The sequence below is a fragment of the Marmota flaviventris genome, chromosome 2 (assembly GCF_047511675.1).
Source record: "Marmota flaviventris isolate mMarFla1 chromosome 2, mMarFla1.hap1, whole genome shotgun sequence".
Classification (NCBI taxonomy): Eukaryota; Metazoa; Chordata; class Mammalia; order Rodentia; family Sciuridae; genus Marmota; species Marmota flaviventris.
The window spans coordinates 97744784-97761472 of record NC_092499.1 but is presented as its reverse complement, the minus strand read 5'-3'; the positions used below and the strand labels follow the sequence as shown (position 1 = coordinate 97761472).

Below are 16689 nucleotides of genomic sequence, written 5' to 3'. Positions count from 1 at the left end.
TTTCCAACTATCTGGACTTGATGAGCAAATTGGCTTAGCCAAGAAGAAAACAAACCCAAGGCCCTTTCGTATTTGTTTGAATTCCCTAACTTTGTTTCCAAGCTCTTTTGTGGGGACAAGAATAAAAAAAAAATTGTGGGAAGATTTTTTTCCCTTTAATTATCTTTAGTTTTCAACTTAAATGTCAATAAGTCCCAGAAGCTGCAGGTCACCACTGGGATTCAATAGGAAACCCCAATTCAAGACACATAGTTTTCAATTGTATCAGAATGTGTTCTTGGAATCAAATCAGAAAATCTTGGAGTCTGGGGAACTCTTTTCTTTAAAGCTCTCCCCACTCATTATTTCCCCCTCATGTCTTTAATGAATTGGTCTGGCTTCCATCCACATAGACCACATTGTGAATAATGAAAGAAAATTAAGAAAGGAAAAAACTGAAGTTATTGATTTAGCTTGGGGGAATTTTTTCCCCCTGAGATTTCTGACCCAAACCCCGCAAATCAACAACAATCCCAAACCCCAAATGACACACCATGTTTAGAGACAATCTTCAGTACCAACCTTGCTCAAGAAATGGTTGTCTGTGCTATCAGGGTTTTACATAGGGGGCCCTGAATTCTCCATGGCACTTTATCATTTCATGATTTGGGGGGTCTAAAGCCAAGTGCCTGAAGGCTGTCTTCTAAACCACATTTTGTGAAGGACAAAATGCTCTGGAGTTAATTGAAGAAAGACAGTGTGTTTATTAATGAGGGATCATGCTTGCTGTGGTCACTCCTGGGTCCAGTGGAAGCCTCCCAAATCTTTCCTATTCCTCTTGGTCTTGTTAGCAAAGGCCCTGCTTTCATTAACTGGCCTTAAATAGTAAGGTGTTATGAATTGTTCACAGACAAACCAATAATTAAAAAAAAAAAAGACACAAATGAGCTGTTTTCTTTTGCCTACTGGAAGTGGAAGATGAATAATGCATAATTCATTACATTATGGTGGAGAAGAGCCCAGATGAGCAGTTGGGTGTTGCCTTCAGGGACCTGGAGTAGAATCAATGGGCATTTGCCAATTTCCACTAAAAATATTCAGAAAATTACTTTAAGATCCTCTCGGGCGATAATAATATAAGCAACTATAAGACTGGCTATCCAAGCTTGGGTGATTTTCTTTTTTCATCTATTTTCTATGTTTTATTTATTTATTTTTTGAAGAAAGAATTTTCTGGTATTTTTCTGTTTATAAAGGGCTTCCCACACATTTCCTCATTTAATGGTTATGACCCATAGTGGTGTTATTTTACTGAGAAATCATAGGTCAGGAGAGGTTATGAGTTAGTGTACTTCAGGCCTCTTTTCTCAAGATCCAGGCTGATTTTTCTTATCTGAGGGCTCTTTCATCAAGCTCTCACTTTTATGGGTGCTAAAAATCTTGCCTATAAAGGAACAGCATCTTAATTGCAGTTATTATTTTCCAGCAGGTAGTGTTAGGTTTCTATCACCTTTTGAACTTGTTTTTTTTTTTAAGTGATCTGCTAACATTTTTGGATGTGCTAGAGGTATCTCTCTTCCAAATTGAAAGACAAGCCAAGTGAACACAGATTAAAAACAAAATCTTGAACTCAGAGTGACATTAACAAACCATCAGCTCTATCATGATGTAAGAGACCATAGGATGGTAATTCTGAGACCAGGTTATTCTTTTTGGTAAATGATCCCTAACATTTTACTGATTCATAAGTAACCACTTCCTTAAATAAATGAGTTATCCTTATGTAGTTATCTTGGAGAATGTAACAGGAAGCACATGGGATCAAAGATAAGCAGTCTATGAGTGCTTCATTGATATTTAATTGGTTGAGGAAGACATCAAATTATATTGGTTTTCATATTTTTACAATGTTTTTTCCATTTCCATCATCTGTGTGGAGTAGGACTTTGAAGGCATTACTTATTTTTCTATATTCTGAAGCAGATTCAAAACAAGGTCAAGAAAATTCTATCTGATGGCTGATTTCTTGGATAGGTCCCTGGAATGGTGAACGATGGTGTCCCTTCCAGATACCTGCCTTTGTTCCTCAGCTGACACAAAGGTGTAACCTTACTTCCAACCGATCTTCTGTCTTGTACTTAGCAACACAACACAGCCACTCTCCAGGTACTTTTCAGGAAATGTTGAAGCTCATGGTCACATAGTATTTAGCACAAGTGAATTTGAGAGAAATAATGATTAGAATAAATGATTGAAGGACATTCAGTTCATTTATTCATCCAAAGATCCTAAAATATGCTACTGGATTTAATCAGATCAGCAGAGAATGAGTACAGGGACACTATTGGTCCTTTCTAATTGAGTTTTGGTATGACATCTTATAGGGCTGTTATAAAACAGAGCTCTAAAAATCTTATTTTTATTTTCTTTGTACCAATGACTTCTTTGTGAGATGTTCTTAGAGAAATTAATGTCTGAGCCAAGAATAGGTAGTACTTTTACTTTTTCCAAAAAATTGATTTTGTGAGATAAAGGGCACTAGACAATTCTTCTTCCTTACAGAATTTACGCTCCATCTTGGGCAGGTATGTGGGTTATCCTATTTTGCATTTTTATTATCATTCTTGACTATGGTTAATCACCACCCTTGCTTCTACACTTTTTACTCTACTTTTAAAATTTAAAATAAATTTAAATTAATCGTAAAGTTTCATTCAGAAAGACAACTTTTTTTCTGTTGTACATTCTTTTTTTTTTTTTAATATTTATTTTTTAGTTATTGGCGGACACAACATCTTTGTTTGTATGTGGTGCTGAGGATCGAACCCAGGCTGCACGCATGCCAGGCGAGCGCACTACCGCTTGAGCCACATCCCCAGCCCCTGTTGTACATTCTTGAAAAGTTATTCTTAGATGTAAATATTCTTGCAGGTCTGAAAATGTCTTTATTTTCCCTTCATACTTGATTGTTTGCTTTCCTGGATATCAGCTTCTAAGTTCAAATTCATCTCTAATTAAACCTGAAAGGCATCACTCCAAGTCTTCTAGCATCTTTGTTGCTGATGAAAAATTTCATGTTGGTCTGATTCTTATGTCTCTGGGCTTAACCAATTTTTTTCCCCTTCTGAGAGATTTGAGGATCACCTCCTGGTCTTCAGAGCTAAAAATTTTATGAAGATTTGTGGGCCTGTTTCCATTCGTCCTTATTGTCATTTAATGGCCCTTTCACTTTGGAGAGTTATGGCTTACTCTAGTGCAGAGTTCTTTGTTTATTTGATTATGTCTTCCTGTCCATTGCCTGTGTTCCACTCCTTCAAGTTTTCTTTTCACATTTTCCTTTTCTTTGTCATGTCAATATATATTTTAAGAAATTTCTTTAATCTTATCTATTCTTGTTTGTTTATTAAATATCTTTAATTTCCAAGAATTCACTCTTATTTCCTTTGTATCAGCTTGTTTTTGTTTCATGGGTGATATGTCTTCTTACATATCTTCAAGGTACTAATTCGAATTAGAAAAATCAATCCCCTCTCCAATTTTTTTTAAAAAAAATTGTGATGATTTTTTTTTTTTTAGCTATCTGGTGACTTTTGATTACTGGTTTATATTTTTAAGTGAAGAACTGGCTAGGCTAGTTCAGTTGCAAAGTTCTTTATTAGTCCTTTCCTTTAAATAGGAAGATCAGAGAGTAGCCAGCTGTAAGGCTTTTCTATGGGAATGGCAGGAGTCTGGAAAATTCCATGACTGGCAGGCTTTATTAAAATCTACTATAGCTATTGTAGAGGGTCAGAGCTGCTTGTCTCTTAGGCCTGTGCACCCACTCTTGGTTTCCTCCTCTGGTGTGTTGGGCAAAAGAGGGAGTGTGGGAAGGACTATCTGGGTCCAGTATTATACAATTACTCTGATGACATTCCAAAAGTAAGGTAATAATATAATTTATTATTCACATTGAGACACTTTGAGAAGAAAGGGGACCCTATCAATTATTTCACAAAGCTAATAGGCCTAGATTTGTACTGTCACCCTGTCTATAATACACTCTCAATTTTTATACTTACTGACTCTGAATTTGGGCTGCTCTGGGGGCTCTCCTGGGAAGACCATTCTTCTAATTCTGTTGCTGGAGTTATTCCTATCTTTTTAATTTCTCAGTCATAATGATTCATTTACTTTCTAATTTATTTTCTGAGCTTTCTTAAAAATTTATGAACCTCTGCTAGCCATACTTTTGCTTTGTAGCACTGTTCTGTCTTTATTCTTAAAAAACGTTTTCTGTTATTTCATTGGGACTTGAGAAGTTAGGCAGGTAAAGAGCATACTCATTTTTCCATTTTAAATGGGAAGACCTTGTATCTCTTTGACTGTACTTTATCCTTGGTGATATACCAGGTTTTTAAAAACGATTTTTATATTTTATATTTAAAAAGTGATCCTCATATCTCACTTTTCTTCTTTTTGGAGTCACACAAATTTATTGATAATTGTTCAGGGGTGAGTTTATGTGGGTCGTACACAAACCCCATGGTGACCACTTTCCTATTGAGATTACATCTGGAAAGTCCCATGATGCCTATGAGATATTGGTTTAAGTCACAGAACCACTAAGCCATTCTCACTGGGAGTTGTTGCTAGAGTTTATTTCTACTTTCCTTTCTTGTAGGATGTGAGTTATTGTCATGAAGGGTTTATATCCCCTCATATATTCTGGTAGCATATAAAAGAAAGTTAATCCCTGCAAAGATAATTCAGGTTTAGCATAGTTAGGTTAAAGGCAGAAAGGTGGAGGGATTTAGAACCAAAGTGAGAATTTTGCAGAGCTTAGTGAAGTAATGTGAAATCTGCCAGAATTAATCATAAACGTTCATTCAGAAAGACAGTAATTACTGGAAATATAGAAGCAAAGATTAAGACTTAATCATAAGGATTTAGAACCAAAAAAAGAGGACTGTTAGTTCCAACCAGATCTTATGGGACAAGGGTAATCTTGGACACCAAACTGACCCATCATAGAAATTACTTGGTCACTTTTGTGGGAGGGCTGGTCCCAATCCTTGTAGAGTGTGGTTTCATATAGTCACTGGATAAATGGCTCCTACTTACCTCATAGAGTAAAGATTCTGGTATTTAAAGTAGGTAAAATTAGGTATGGAACTTCCTGTTCTTGGATGTGCATCATACAATTGTAAAATTCGAAAATTATCACCATCTGAATGTGCATGGTCTAAGCTAAGGCCAATTAATATTCAAATTAGTATATAAGATTTTTGGTTTTTTACTTAGAGCCAAAGTTAATTCATAAATTAGATGCCCCATATCAGTGGGCCAAGTTAACTTTTCACCTCCACCCTACCAATAATATCCATTGTTTTCCTGTCATCTGTTTCACTACTCCTGGGTTAAGATAGGGATGTATAAATAAATTATCTAGATTTTTAAGCTTTTAAATAATTTCATCCTCTGAAATACCATTTTGGGCTTTTGAGTTTTTTGCTCTTTGTGGAGAATCAGAAAAAAGAATTGTTCTTTCATAGTTAGGTTTTTTTTTTTTTTTGGTTGGTTGGTTGGTTGAGGGATTGCTTCCTGGTGGGTTCTGGATTTTAGAGTCATCCACATCAGGGGTGGGCCCACTCAGGTGTTGTCAGCTGTTGACCTCAGTCCAATATTGTTCTTATCAGCAATTAGGTGAGTCAGACTAGAAAACAGGAACAATCACAGGGCCTGACTACTCATAGGCAAAAAGGAAACCACATAGGTGGGTGCCAAGCAAACAAAACACCCCACAGATGGTAGAAACCCAAGTGTCACCTTGAAAACAGGGTGTCATGTGTCAGGAGCAAGCTCGAGAGGTGACCTTCAGGTTTGGAAGATGAGCCACAGGAGCCAAAGAAACATTTAGATTCTTCCTGGACTTCCTGGAAAAATTAGTTCTTACAATTCATGGTGTCTGGCATGCAGAGGGCGGTGCTAAAGTCTAAGTGTTTTCTTTCTTTCTCTCTTCATCTCGCTCATCTTTTTCTTTTTCCTTCTGCTTGCAGCTCTACTCTGTCCTCTTGGTTTGCCTTCCTCAGCCCTGACATGTGCCTGCAAGTTACTTTCCACCCTCCAGATCTTCTTTGTCTCTGTGATTGTATGTACCTTCTATAAACTCTTCTCTCTACCCCTATACCTATACCTTTTACCTTGTCCTGTACTCAGTTAAAGAACTGTGGGATTAAGGAAATCCCAGGTGAGTGGGTTATGTCACTTACCATGAGAGGCCACCATTTGCATGGGTGAGAATTTTACTGACTCTTTTCTGATAGAACAAAGTTTATTCTATCAGAAACCTTTGTTCAACTCTGGTAGTAACTCTCCAAGTAAACACAAGACAAGAACTTGCTACCTTCACTATAAAACATGCACTGCTGGTATTTCTGGGCACTATTTTTTTTTTTGCCCTTTACAAAATTTTATTTGTGCACTACCATAATCTTTGAGCTTATTGTTTTATTTTGTTATTTGTATTGGTGATTGCATTTGCTTTCTGAAGAGATTTTGCTTTTTGGTTACTTCTAATTAAAGGTCTCAGTCTCTTAATTATATGACACTTTTGCTGTCTCACTTCTGTATGCTTCTATTTAGCTGTATTATATTTTGTAAAAAAAAAAAAAAAAACTCAAGGTACATTTGGTTTTCAGTAACTCCTTCTCCTTTAATAATGACCTGAAGTTAAGGAAAAAGGTCTTTGTGGAGGGGAAAGGACATAGGAACTGGAGGCACATAATGTTTTGCTTTATGTCGGGCATCAAAAAGACAATGAGAAACATTTCAGCTTTCCATTTTGAGACTTTCCAATGCAGGTTCCAATATTTAGGCTAGAAAAAGGCCATTGCCCTTCGATTTCAAAGAAAAGAATTCTTGTAATGTTGACAAGAAAGTAACCTGAAAGATTTTATTTTAATGAGTTATATATTGCTGAGGGTTTAAAATTTGATTTCATACCTGATTTTTCTTTCTCTTTAGAAGTGGAACGGATTGTAAAAGCCAATGACCGTGAATATAATGAAAAGTTCCAGTATGCGGTGAGTAAAACACACAGCATATACATGCTAGGGTAGGTCTGACCTTAAGGACTATAAGTGGGATCACGCCTTCTAGGACCTTATGACCTTACTATAAACTTTCTTTGTTGGCCTGTTTTAAAAGCAAGGTGACAGAAGTTTCCATAAATACATATTTTTGTAATGTTTACACACTTATTTCTCTTCTGCACTAAGACTGGTTGGTGTGCTTATTGGCTTTGTGAGGTGATGAAATATCTTCTTTATCAAGAATTGATAGTTCATTTGGTGCCCATTTGGTTTCAAGAACAATATGAAAATGGCCCTTTTTGATAGTATTTAGTGATGGAAATGGTAGTAGTGGCTGATAGTTGATGAATGGCATTTGAGGGATTTTTTTCTCAGTAATTCATGATGAATGTGGAAAAGTATATTTAGAATAAAGTTCCCAGGCTCCGGATAATTATATTTACAAAGTGAATGGTGAGGATCATTAGGTTCATTAGGCTTATACTGAACTACTTTTTCTTTTAAATGAGTTTTCTTCATTTATATAAGAAGTATTTATTAAGAGTCTACTAAGTGACTGGCACTGTTCTAGGAACTTGGGACACATTAATGAATGACTTTGTGAATTACATTACGGCCTCTCATAAATATTTTGTGATCTATGTCTCAATATGAAGTTTCTACATTGAGTCTTTTAAAAGCTCTAACATGGGCAACTGGCAGAATCAATCACTTCTATAGGTGATACGTGGCCTACAAGACCTGCTATAATGTTGAGTGTGTCAGTGCATTTAATGAAAAAAAGTCTCCATTCAAAGAGGGGTTTGATGGCCATTAAAACAAAAATATGAGAGTCATGTGGGCAAACCTGGGCACTGGCCAGAGAAGAGAGAGTTTTGGTCAAGGAACTTCGTAGTATTTTTTTCCTATGGGTGGGTCTTTTCCTGTATATATGGATGGATGCATTGGACAATATAGCTTGACACTATTAAATATGCAGCAGAGTTATCTAACACTTCTCTTTTCTCATTCTGTGCTAGTCACGAAAACTTGTGATTATAGTTTGATTTTCAATGTAGGCTGCCCCACAGGGAGTCAATATGCTGTTTCTATGACAGATTTTTAATTGTGAAACAATGTTGACATTTTGATTTTATTTATCAGTCTTGTGAGCTTTGTTAAAGTAAGTCTGCTCTTGAGAAGAGGAATCCCCCTCAGAAGGGTGATACACGTGTGTCTTAGCCTGAGAATGAGAAACTATTATTCTCAAGGTGATAAATGCACTCTGTGTGGTCTCCTGACATACGGTCAATTAGCCCCTCTGGTCATCTTCAAGTGATGCCTTTCCACCCATTCTACATCCATTCTTTTAACTGTAGAGGATGACTTTTCAAAGCCTTGATTAAGCCGCACAGCTTATGCCAAAATCATCCAGTGCCCAATCAGAGGGAGGAAAAACAATAATAACTAATCTGCTATGGGTATAATTATACATGTAAGTACATGGCTATGTTTATTTTCCAATGTATAACAAGTGTTTTCATTCTGTGAGCAGTAACTCTAAAAGTGCTTTCTAAGATGACAGTCTTTTCTATTTATTATTATTATTTTTTGCTTAATATATGAGATATTTCAAACTTACACAGAAGTTTGAGAAATAGTGTGACACCCTTGTGCCCACCACTCGGGTTGAGTAGATGTTAACCTACCAGATGATTTCAGATCATTCTTTTCAAAGTAATGATATGCTAGTGCTACAAGGATAGTTCATCTTTCATGATAGTGAGCAAAAGCACACGTGTGTGCAACTCTAGATGTGTTTTTTCTTTTGTTTCCTAATAACAAAAGGGCAGTAGAACAATAGCAGATTCTACAAGGCAGCTCAGTCTCTGAGTGCAAACATGTCAGAGCAAAAGCAAAATCCATTTGGATTGGTAAAACCAAGAATGACATGAAAAATGGGGGAAGGGAAGCTGAAAAAAAGTGAGGGGCACAGGTATCTCAACTGCAATGTCCACTGTTGTGGCTCTATGGGAAAGAGCAAGCACCTGGCCTTTCCTGGGGATTCCCAATGCAGTGAGCTGTGCGGCTTATCTTAGCCACAGTTTGTTCTGCTACAAATGGAGACTAATAAAAGCACCTATTTCATAGAATTATTGTAAGGAGTAAGGTAGAATAATATACAATACACCTTGGCCATTTTTGCTTAGTCTTGCCCAGCTTTAAAGGATATCATCCTAAATGCAAGTAGATTTGGAGAGACCCCCAATTGATGCCAGGCAGGATACTTATATCAGTTGGAGAAGTATTCTTCCCACCAAAAGACTGAAAAATAAATGCAAATAAGCCCAAACTTGTCATGAAAAAGATGAAAGGAGAAATGGCGAAGGCCCTCAAATGAAATGGAGAAGAGTGTTTTGGGATAAGATAGACCCTAGTGTGAATCTTTTTTCTCTATCTTAATGGTTAACTTGTGATTTCAATCTCTTTATTTTTCTGAGCATCAGTTATTTCACCTATGACCTGAAGAATTTTTTTCTCATGAGATTATTTACTGAAGGATTGTATCAGCTAATTAATATAAAATATTTGATAATAGTGACACTAATATTTATCAGATGATTTACTATGTAACAGGCCCCATGGTACACCTTTTGTATGGATTTCTCTATTAATCCTCGGTTTCTCCTAAATGTAAGAGAAAAATGGCTCTGAGAAAATAATCACAATAAATCTTGGATTATTTATAAAGAACTGGATGTGTAAGGGTCCCTCGAAACGTTGGAGAAAGAGACCACCAAGTGACCACACATGCAATTGGCAGAAGGGGATTTATTGAACCAGCATGCTGGGGCTCCGTGCCCACTCAAGAAGGGAAAGCAGCCCAGAGCCCCGAGCAGGGGCTGAGCACTGCTTAAGTACACTTTTTGGGGAGGGCGGAGGGCTTTGTATACATCAGAACAAATCATCATGAGGCGCGGGAAAATTGAACAACTCCTAAACATGATTAGTTCATTCATTGGCGGGAACAGGTCAGGCTGGAGTGACAGGTCATTTCTAAACAGGGTACACATTCAAACTGATTGGTTTTAGGGCCTAGAGGACTACATGACCAGTTACACAGAGCCCTTCAGTTATTAAATAACCAAGCAGTCAGGGGAAATATTTACTGGGCGGTTCTAAGCATTGTCTTAACAGCTACAGAAATTTCAGGTTTTGCAGGTAGCATAGAAACCTAACAATACCTCCTTTACATTTTAACTCAGACCTTGCAGCTTAGAAACTTTTACAACACCCGGTCTTTTACCCTTTAACTTTTGCGCTTTAACTTCAATTTCTTTTACCCTTACAGATGAAGTAAGAGATTTGGTGATAGTAATGTTAAGATTAGTAATGAGGAATAGGCTAAACTTGTAAACTGTTTGCAGTTAATAATATGTCCCAGATTGAGCAAATGTGTGATTCTGAAGGTGTGGAAGCTGCTAATAAATTATGTAGATTATACAACAGTATAAAAAACAATGTACCTAAAACAAGAAGAGGAATAATAGTACAAACAAGTGTGGTTGTAGAGATTCCTTCCAAAATGAGCCATATTAAAATGATAATAGTTTAATGAGATATTTATTGATTACCTACTCTTGTGCAAAGCATTTGCTGAGTTCAGAATTTTTCCTACAATGTCAGCACGAATATCAATAGATATATGGTGTGATAATATCAGTAGTAATAAATGTAGCTATAATAGCAATAATGGTTTAAAACATGTAGTTCTCACCAAATGAAAGTCATAGTTGTAAGTACTTTACTATGTTAAACTTATTTACTTTTACAACTCCATGAAGTACTTTTATCATCTCACTTTTGTACATTAAAACATCGAGACATAGATATCTTACCTAAGGGATTTAAGGTTATGTAAGTAGATAATGGGTTCTACTCATGTGGTTGTCAATCCAGCTGTGTACCAGTTGCTTTGGAAAAATAAAAACAGTGAAAAACTGATGACTTTTCAAACAATCAAGTTATAAAGAATGTCTTGATATCTTACATTTAACTGCAATTTACTCTGTTGCTTTGGCTGATAATTTTTTCAGTAAAGTTTCATTATGCTTCATAAATAACCACCAACCCACAAACAAAATGCCCAGCGAGATATAGATGAGGCTCCATTTAGTAACTTGTCTCAATCACACAAGTAAAAGATGGCAGTATTGAAACTCTAATTGGCCAGATTCCAAAGTCTTGTGTGTATGTGTGTGTGTGTGTGTGTGTGTGTGTTTTCCCATGATATCATACTATTATTTTGACCCATCCTGGCAAACAAATAAGCACAATAAAACCAAAACAACAACCCAATTACTCTAATCTCCTTTGCTTCCCTCATGTACCCATTGGCAAAGATTTTATACCCAAAAGACAAAACAAGATAAAAAGAGATAGAAAATTTTACAAAGTGGCCTTAGAATGACCTTAAATCTTATCTTTAGCATTTGTATATGTGAATTGAGCGGAAAATTTACATAAAACTCAGATAAATGGTGCAATCTCCACAGACACTAAGCTAATAAAGTAAGCTTTTTTCTTTGAAGGCTGAAGGAAGATATTTCAATACATGGAGAAACTTAATTTATCACCAAACTCTAAAGCTGCAAAATACATTATAAGACATAACCCAGGCTTAGAAAAATGATCAAAAGCACTTTGGATAGATAAAGAAGATAAAGGATTTAGAACATAAACAAAAGACAAGGTTAATGATTGTAAGTAAAATTAATTGGTAAACCAGACATGATATTGTGAAAATTGGAAGGTGGGAAAGAAAATTAATTATAAGAGGAATTTCAGACTGCCAAGAGTTGTAGAAAAAAGTGGGATTGGAAAGAGGAGAGAGTGAGCCAAGTGCTAGAATGAGTTTTCTCATTAGAAGAGAGTTCAAAGTATTCTTGGTTAATAAAATAAATGCATAATAGAAGTAATGAGAATAGTTGTATTAAAATATGTTAATGTTAAAAATGTTTAATATGTGTGAGAGAGCCAAGCAGTCAGACTCATTATCCCTGGTAAAAGGAGTTTAAAATGAATGGAAGAAGCAGTATAAACAGTTGTAGTTTTATGAAAAGGTGTGAATGTCAAGAAATGTCAGAAAAAATTTTGGGTTAATTATGGCTATTTTGTGACTCATTTAAAAATGAAGAAATAATGATGGAAAACATTGGTTTCTACTGGTTCTTGTTCTCTCTAGTTGTGGCCCACGTAAGCTCTTTCCCTACTTTTTTTGAACTTTGAATAATTTGAGAAAGGAAATGAATTCATCAGTGATGAAAAAGTTATTCCTCCTCAAACTCAGAAACTTCAGAAAAACTGACTACTTTATCTGAATATCTCATACACTTAGGTAGATGGGAGATTTTTTTTTCTCCTCCTGAGCTGAAATTTTTGATCCTGCCTGGGAAGTACATAGGCTTTTATAAGTTGGTGAGATATAACTAAAGAGTTTTCAGCTTATAAATAAGGCCTTCTATCCAAAGTCATGATTCTAACACTAGATTCCTAGGATTAATATGCCTAGTTGACAAATGGTTATTGGATGGAATCTATCGTTCTTCTTATGACTTTTGTGAATGGTGGAATATGCTCATTTGGACTTTCCAAAGAGTGTTCATTCAGTGCAGCAAATATGGCTCAGTACCTCCAGCTCCCAGCAGTCATTGCTATAACAGACACTTCTGTTTCCCTCCCATTCATTTCAACAGGGCTTTGTGTGTGTTTCCATAGTCACTTTGCTTTTCTCTTGACTTAGAATCTAAGGTTAAGAGTAGAGTAGAAAAATATGGTCCACCATCATTCTTTTACTGCCCCCCCATCACCAAATATTTTATAAAATTAATTATAGTTGTACCATTAAAACTTTATTTTTAATAATTTTTCAAAAATACTATTTTGACAAATTCATAATAATTGTACAAATTTATAGGTATGATGTGATGCTTCAGTTCATGTAGACATTATGTAATGATCAAATTAGAGTCATTAGCATATTCATCACCTGAAACTTTATTATTGCTTTACTGGTTCACTGTCTTTCTAGTATTTCACTATTTTTCTAGTATGTGAGCTTCAACAATCACTGAACCTCTTTAGGTCCTCACAATCTCTGTAGGTCTACATTATAATGATGTATATGTATCTTTTCTGAGAAAAGATTGGCATAACAGTAAAATTTCTCATTTATATACATATCAGTGAATACACAATCCATTATATCTTTTTAAAATAGAAATAAACAATTCCTGAAATTTGATATTCACAATGTGCCTACTCTATAACTAGTAACATGTATGATTATTGCTTTATTTACTTTCCAAAGAAGATGTGAGGCAATGTGCAAAAATTATAAAGCTCAAAGTGATAAAAATACATGAGGAAACTGGTATGTGCAGCGTATTTTTAGTGGGCCCAAAAGTTCATGCTGGAAGGATCTATGTGTGTAAACCAGCTGTGTATTGAGTGCTACTGGGCTTATTAAGAAATGGAGACAAATTCAGATTTTTACCTTCAAGGAGTATACATAATCTACTCATGAAGAGAAGACCACTACACTAGAATGAACCTAACAATAGATAATAATGAAAAGGTAATACTAAATTTCCTTTGGGTTATGTGGCCTGTAAATGTTAGGGAGATGAGAGCTCAGTGTGAATGCAAATGTTTGAGGAAATTTTGCCAGAGGATATGGGAAATGATTCCAGTACTGTTTCTTTATTTGAACTACAAGGAGAGGTCTATAGTTGGGCTTAAACGGAAGTAAGGGTGTGTCATGGAAAATCATGGTTCAGGTAGGTGAGACCAGACTGTTCAAAGAGTGTGACTATGAAGTGACAGGTTCTTAGGATCTGGGTGTCACAAAGTGAAAAAGAGTTACTGTTGGCCTTCAGATTAAATAGACCCACCACCCAAAAGGAAATGCCCAAGTTAATGTGGAATAGAGTTTCGGTGTAATGAGAGCTGTAGATTAGAAATATCAGATGGAGGGAGATACTTAAGGCTAAGAGAAGGATGAAACTTGTTAAGGAGTGATGGCGGTATGGGAAGTTTCAGGCTCACTGAAATTAAATGATGCATTTTCAAATCAATTGTTTGCATCTTTGGCTTTTCAGATTCATAAGAAAGGTAAAACCCTAAATGTTTTCCTTGGGAGACCTTTGGGATATCAACATGTTGGGCACAATCCATCCTGCTTTTTAAAAAATATTTTTATTAGTTATTGATGGACCTTTGTTTTATTTACTTATTTATATGCTATGCTGAGAATCAAAACCAATGCCTCACATATGCTAGGTAAGTGGTAGCCACAACCCCAAGGGAGCCACAACCCCAGCCCCTCATCCTGCTTTGATGAGAAAGTTGGGTTTCTCCTTTTCTCCTTGGGCAGTGTGGTTGTACTGTGAATATCCTGTTGATCCTTACTAGCAGGCCTGATAACTAGAATAGTGCATGTACCAGCTGACAAGTAGAGATGATGATAAGCAGAATGACAATTTGGAATTGACCATAAAAAGTGCCAGGAACTTGCATTATTAAGAGTTTTTGGTTGTTAGTTGTTGCTTCTTTGTATTGGGGCATTGTAGTTCACATTGATAATGTTTGATATTACCATGGTAATAGTGATTTTTAAACAAACATCAAAAATGCTTTCTGTTTTTTTTATTTGCCTTCTGTTTTGTGTGTTGTTAATACCTGTGTATATTACTCAAAGTTACATATAGCAGAGATTTTATTTTTTATTTTATAAATAATTTACTTGGAGAAGGAAATATTTTTTGGACAACTCTCAAACTCATTTTCTTTCTGGATTCAAAGGTTTAAAGGCATAAATGTTTTATCTTTCTGATGTTCGATTTGTGTAGTTTTTTTTTTTTTTTTTGGCTAAGCATTTGATTGATTCCTTGCTTCCTTAATTTCATTTGCCTGTTTTGCAAGGCAAATTTTAAACGAAACTACAGATTTGACTTTTATTTTTATTTTTTATTTCTTTATTGTAATGATATGAAACTGAAAGGTATCCAAGCAATATGTAATTGGAATTGAGTTAAAATAAGCAATTTTCAATGGTAGAATTTTGGAGCACGATTATAGACTGGATATCATAAAACAAATTTCAGCTAAGACTGAGAAATGAAAAGATGGAGCTGGAAGAAAAGGAACTTCCCTTGTGGACCGAGAACTACAAATTCAATTTCCTTTGTTTGTAGATGGTGTATGATAGTATCCATAAATCATCACACAGATGAAATTGGGCAAGTTCAGTAACAACTGGGAAGTTAACAGAAAAACCACCAACCCCAACGGTCTCTGAGTGGTTTTCATCCTGTTTTGTTATTTTTTTTCCTGGACCAAATAATCTGGTTTTGTGATCATATTGCTAAAATATGGTGACTTATCATGCCTTCCATATTTTGGTTGAAAGATTAATCAAATCATCAACATAAAAATGTGGTCTCTAATTCATGTTCACTGTTATGAAACCTGTGCTCAGATCACTGATTTTCTATGTGCTTCTCTCTATTGTTTTCAACAAAAATTGCATATATTTATTGTGGGATATTATGGAATGGCCAAATCAAGTTAATTAGCATATGCATTCCCTTACATACTTATTATTTTTTTTTATGGTGAAAACACCTAATGTCTACTTTCACAACAATTATCAAGTATACAAAACAGAGCTTCTTACAAAAGTAAGCTATTTAGACATTAAAATTAAACCTGAAGATACTTTAAAAATGATTCTAGGAGTTAGTTAGAGGCTATCTATGTGTGCAGAAATGTTATGTGTGCTGCATGAATTTGTAGTTAAGGATATGCATAGAGCTTTGTAAGAATGCTTTGGCTTGAATAGCGAGAGACTGATCTTCAAGCAATTAAGTATAGGACAACAATCAGATTCATATGTCTGGATTGATAATCTACATCTCCAGCTGCTGCTACCTTAGTCTGGACATCTCAGCAGTCCTAATTGTTCAGGATTTAGTGTGAACTTCTTAGTTGTCAAGAAGCATGTGTTCTCTACTGTGAGACAAGAGCACACTATTCCAGCTGTGGCCATTCAGGTGTTATCCAGGTATGTTGGAGATGGTGACATCATTCTGTGCCAATTGTCTAAAAGTACAGGGAAGAAGAAGGATTGTTTTATGCAAAAGGAAAAAGCTGACTGACTGCTACTGTAAATTTAGTTTATGTTTATTGTAGAAACTCAGTGTGGAATTAACCTTTAAAGCTTTCCCATCCAGTTCTCTTTACAGAATTCTAAACTGCATATCCAGTCTGGGCTTATATCCCTTTAGAGGCGCAGAAATCACTGCCTCACAAAATAGCTTTTCTGTCTTTGGGTAGTTTTAATCGTTAGATAATTTTAACATCAAATGAGCCAAATGAATATTCTTTACTTTGTTTTCCACTGGTTTTTGCTTTCCTTCAGAGGTCAAAGCAGAACTAATGTATCTCATTTTTTATAGGACAATCTTTCTGATATTTGTGTTTACAATGTCAAACAAGAGTTCACCAAGTAGACTAATCTCCAGGACAATCATTTGTCATTTCTTTTTCTTTTCAAAGAGCTTCAGATTTTCTGTAACTTCTTACAGGGGGGTTCTCCAAA

The 16689-nt window shown here is 35.6% G+C and overlaps 1 protein-coding gene across 1 annotated transcript in view; it reads left to right on the top strand.

Annotated features, from left to right (window-relative positions):
* The window catches only part of Atp8b4 (ATPase phospholipid transporting 8B4 (putative)), a 238584-nt gene that overhangs the window by 36327 nt on the left and 185568 nt on the right, over nt 1-16689 (top strand). The window contains exon 3 of the mRNA XM_027926068.2: nt 6982-7040. Within this exon, the coding sequence (XP_027781869.2) occupies nt 6982-7040 (59 nt within the window). The remainder of the gene's footprint in view (nt 1-6981; nt 7041-16689) is intronic.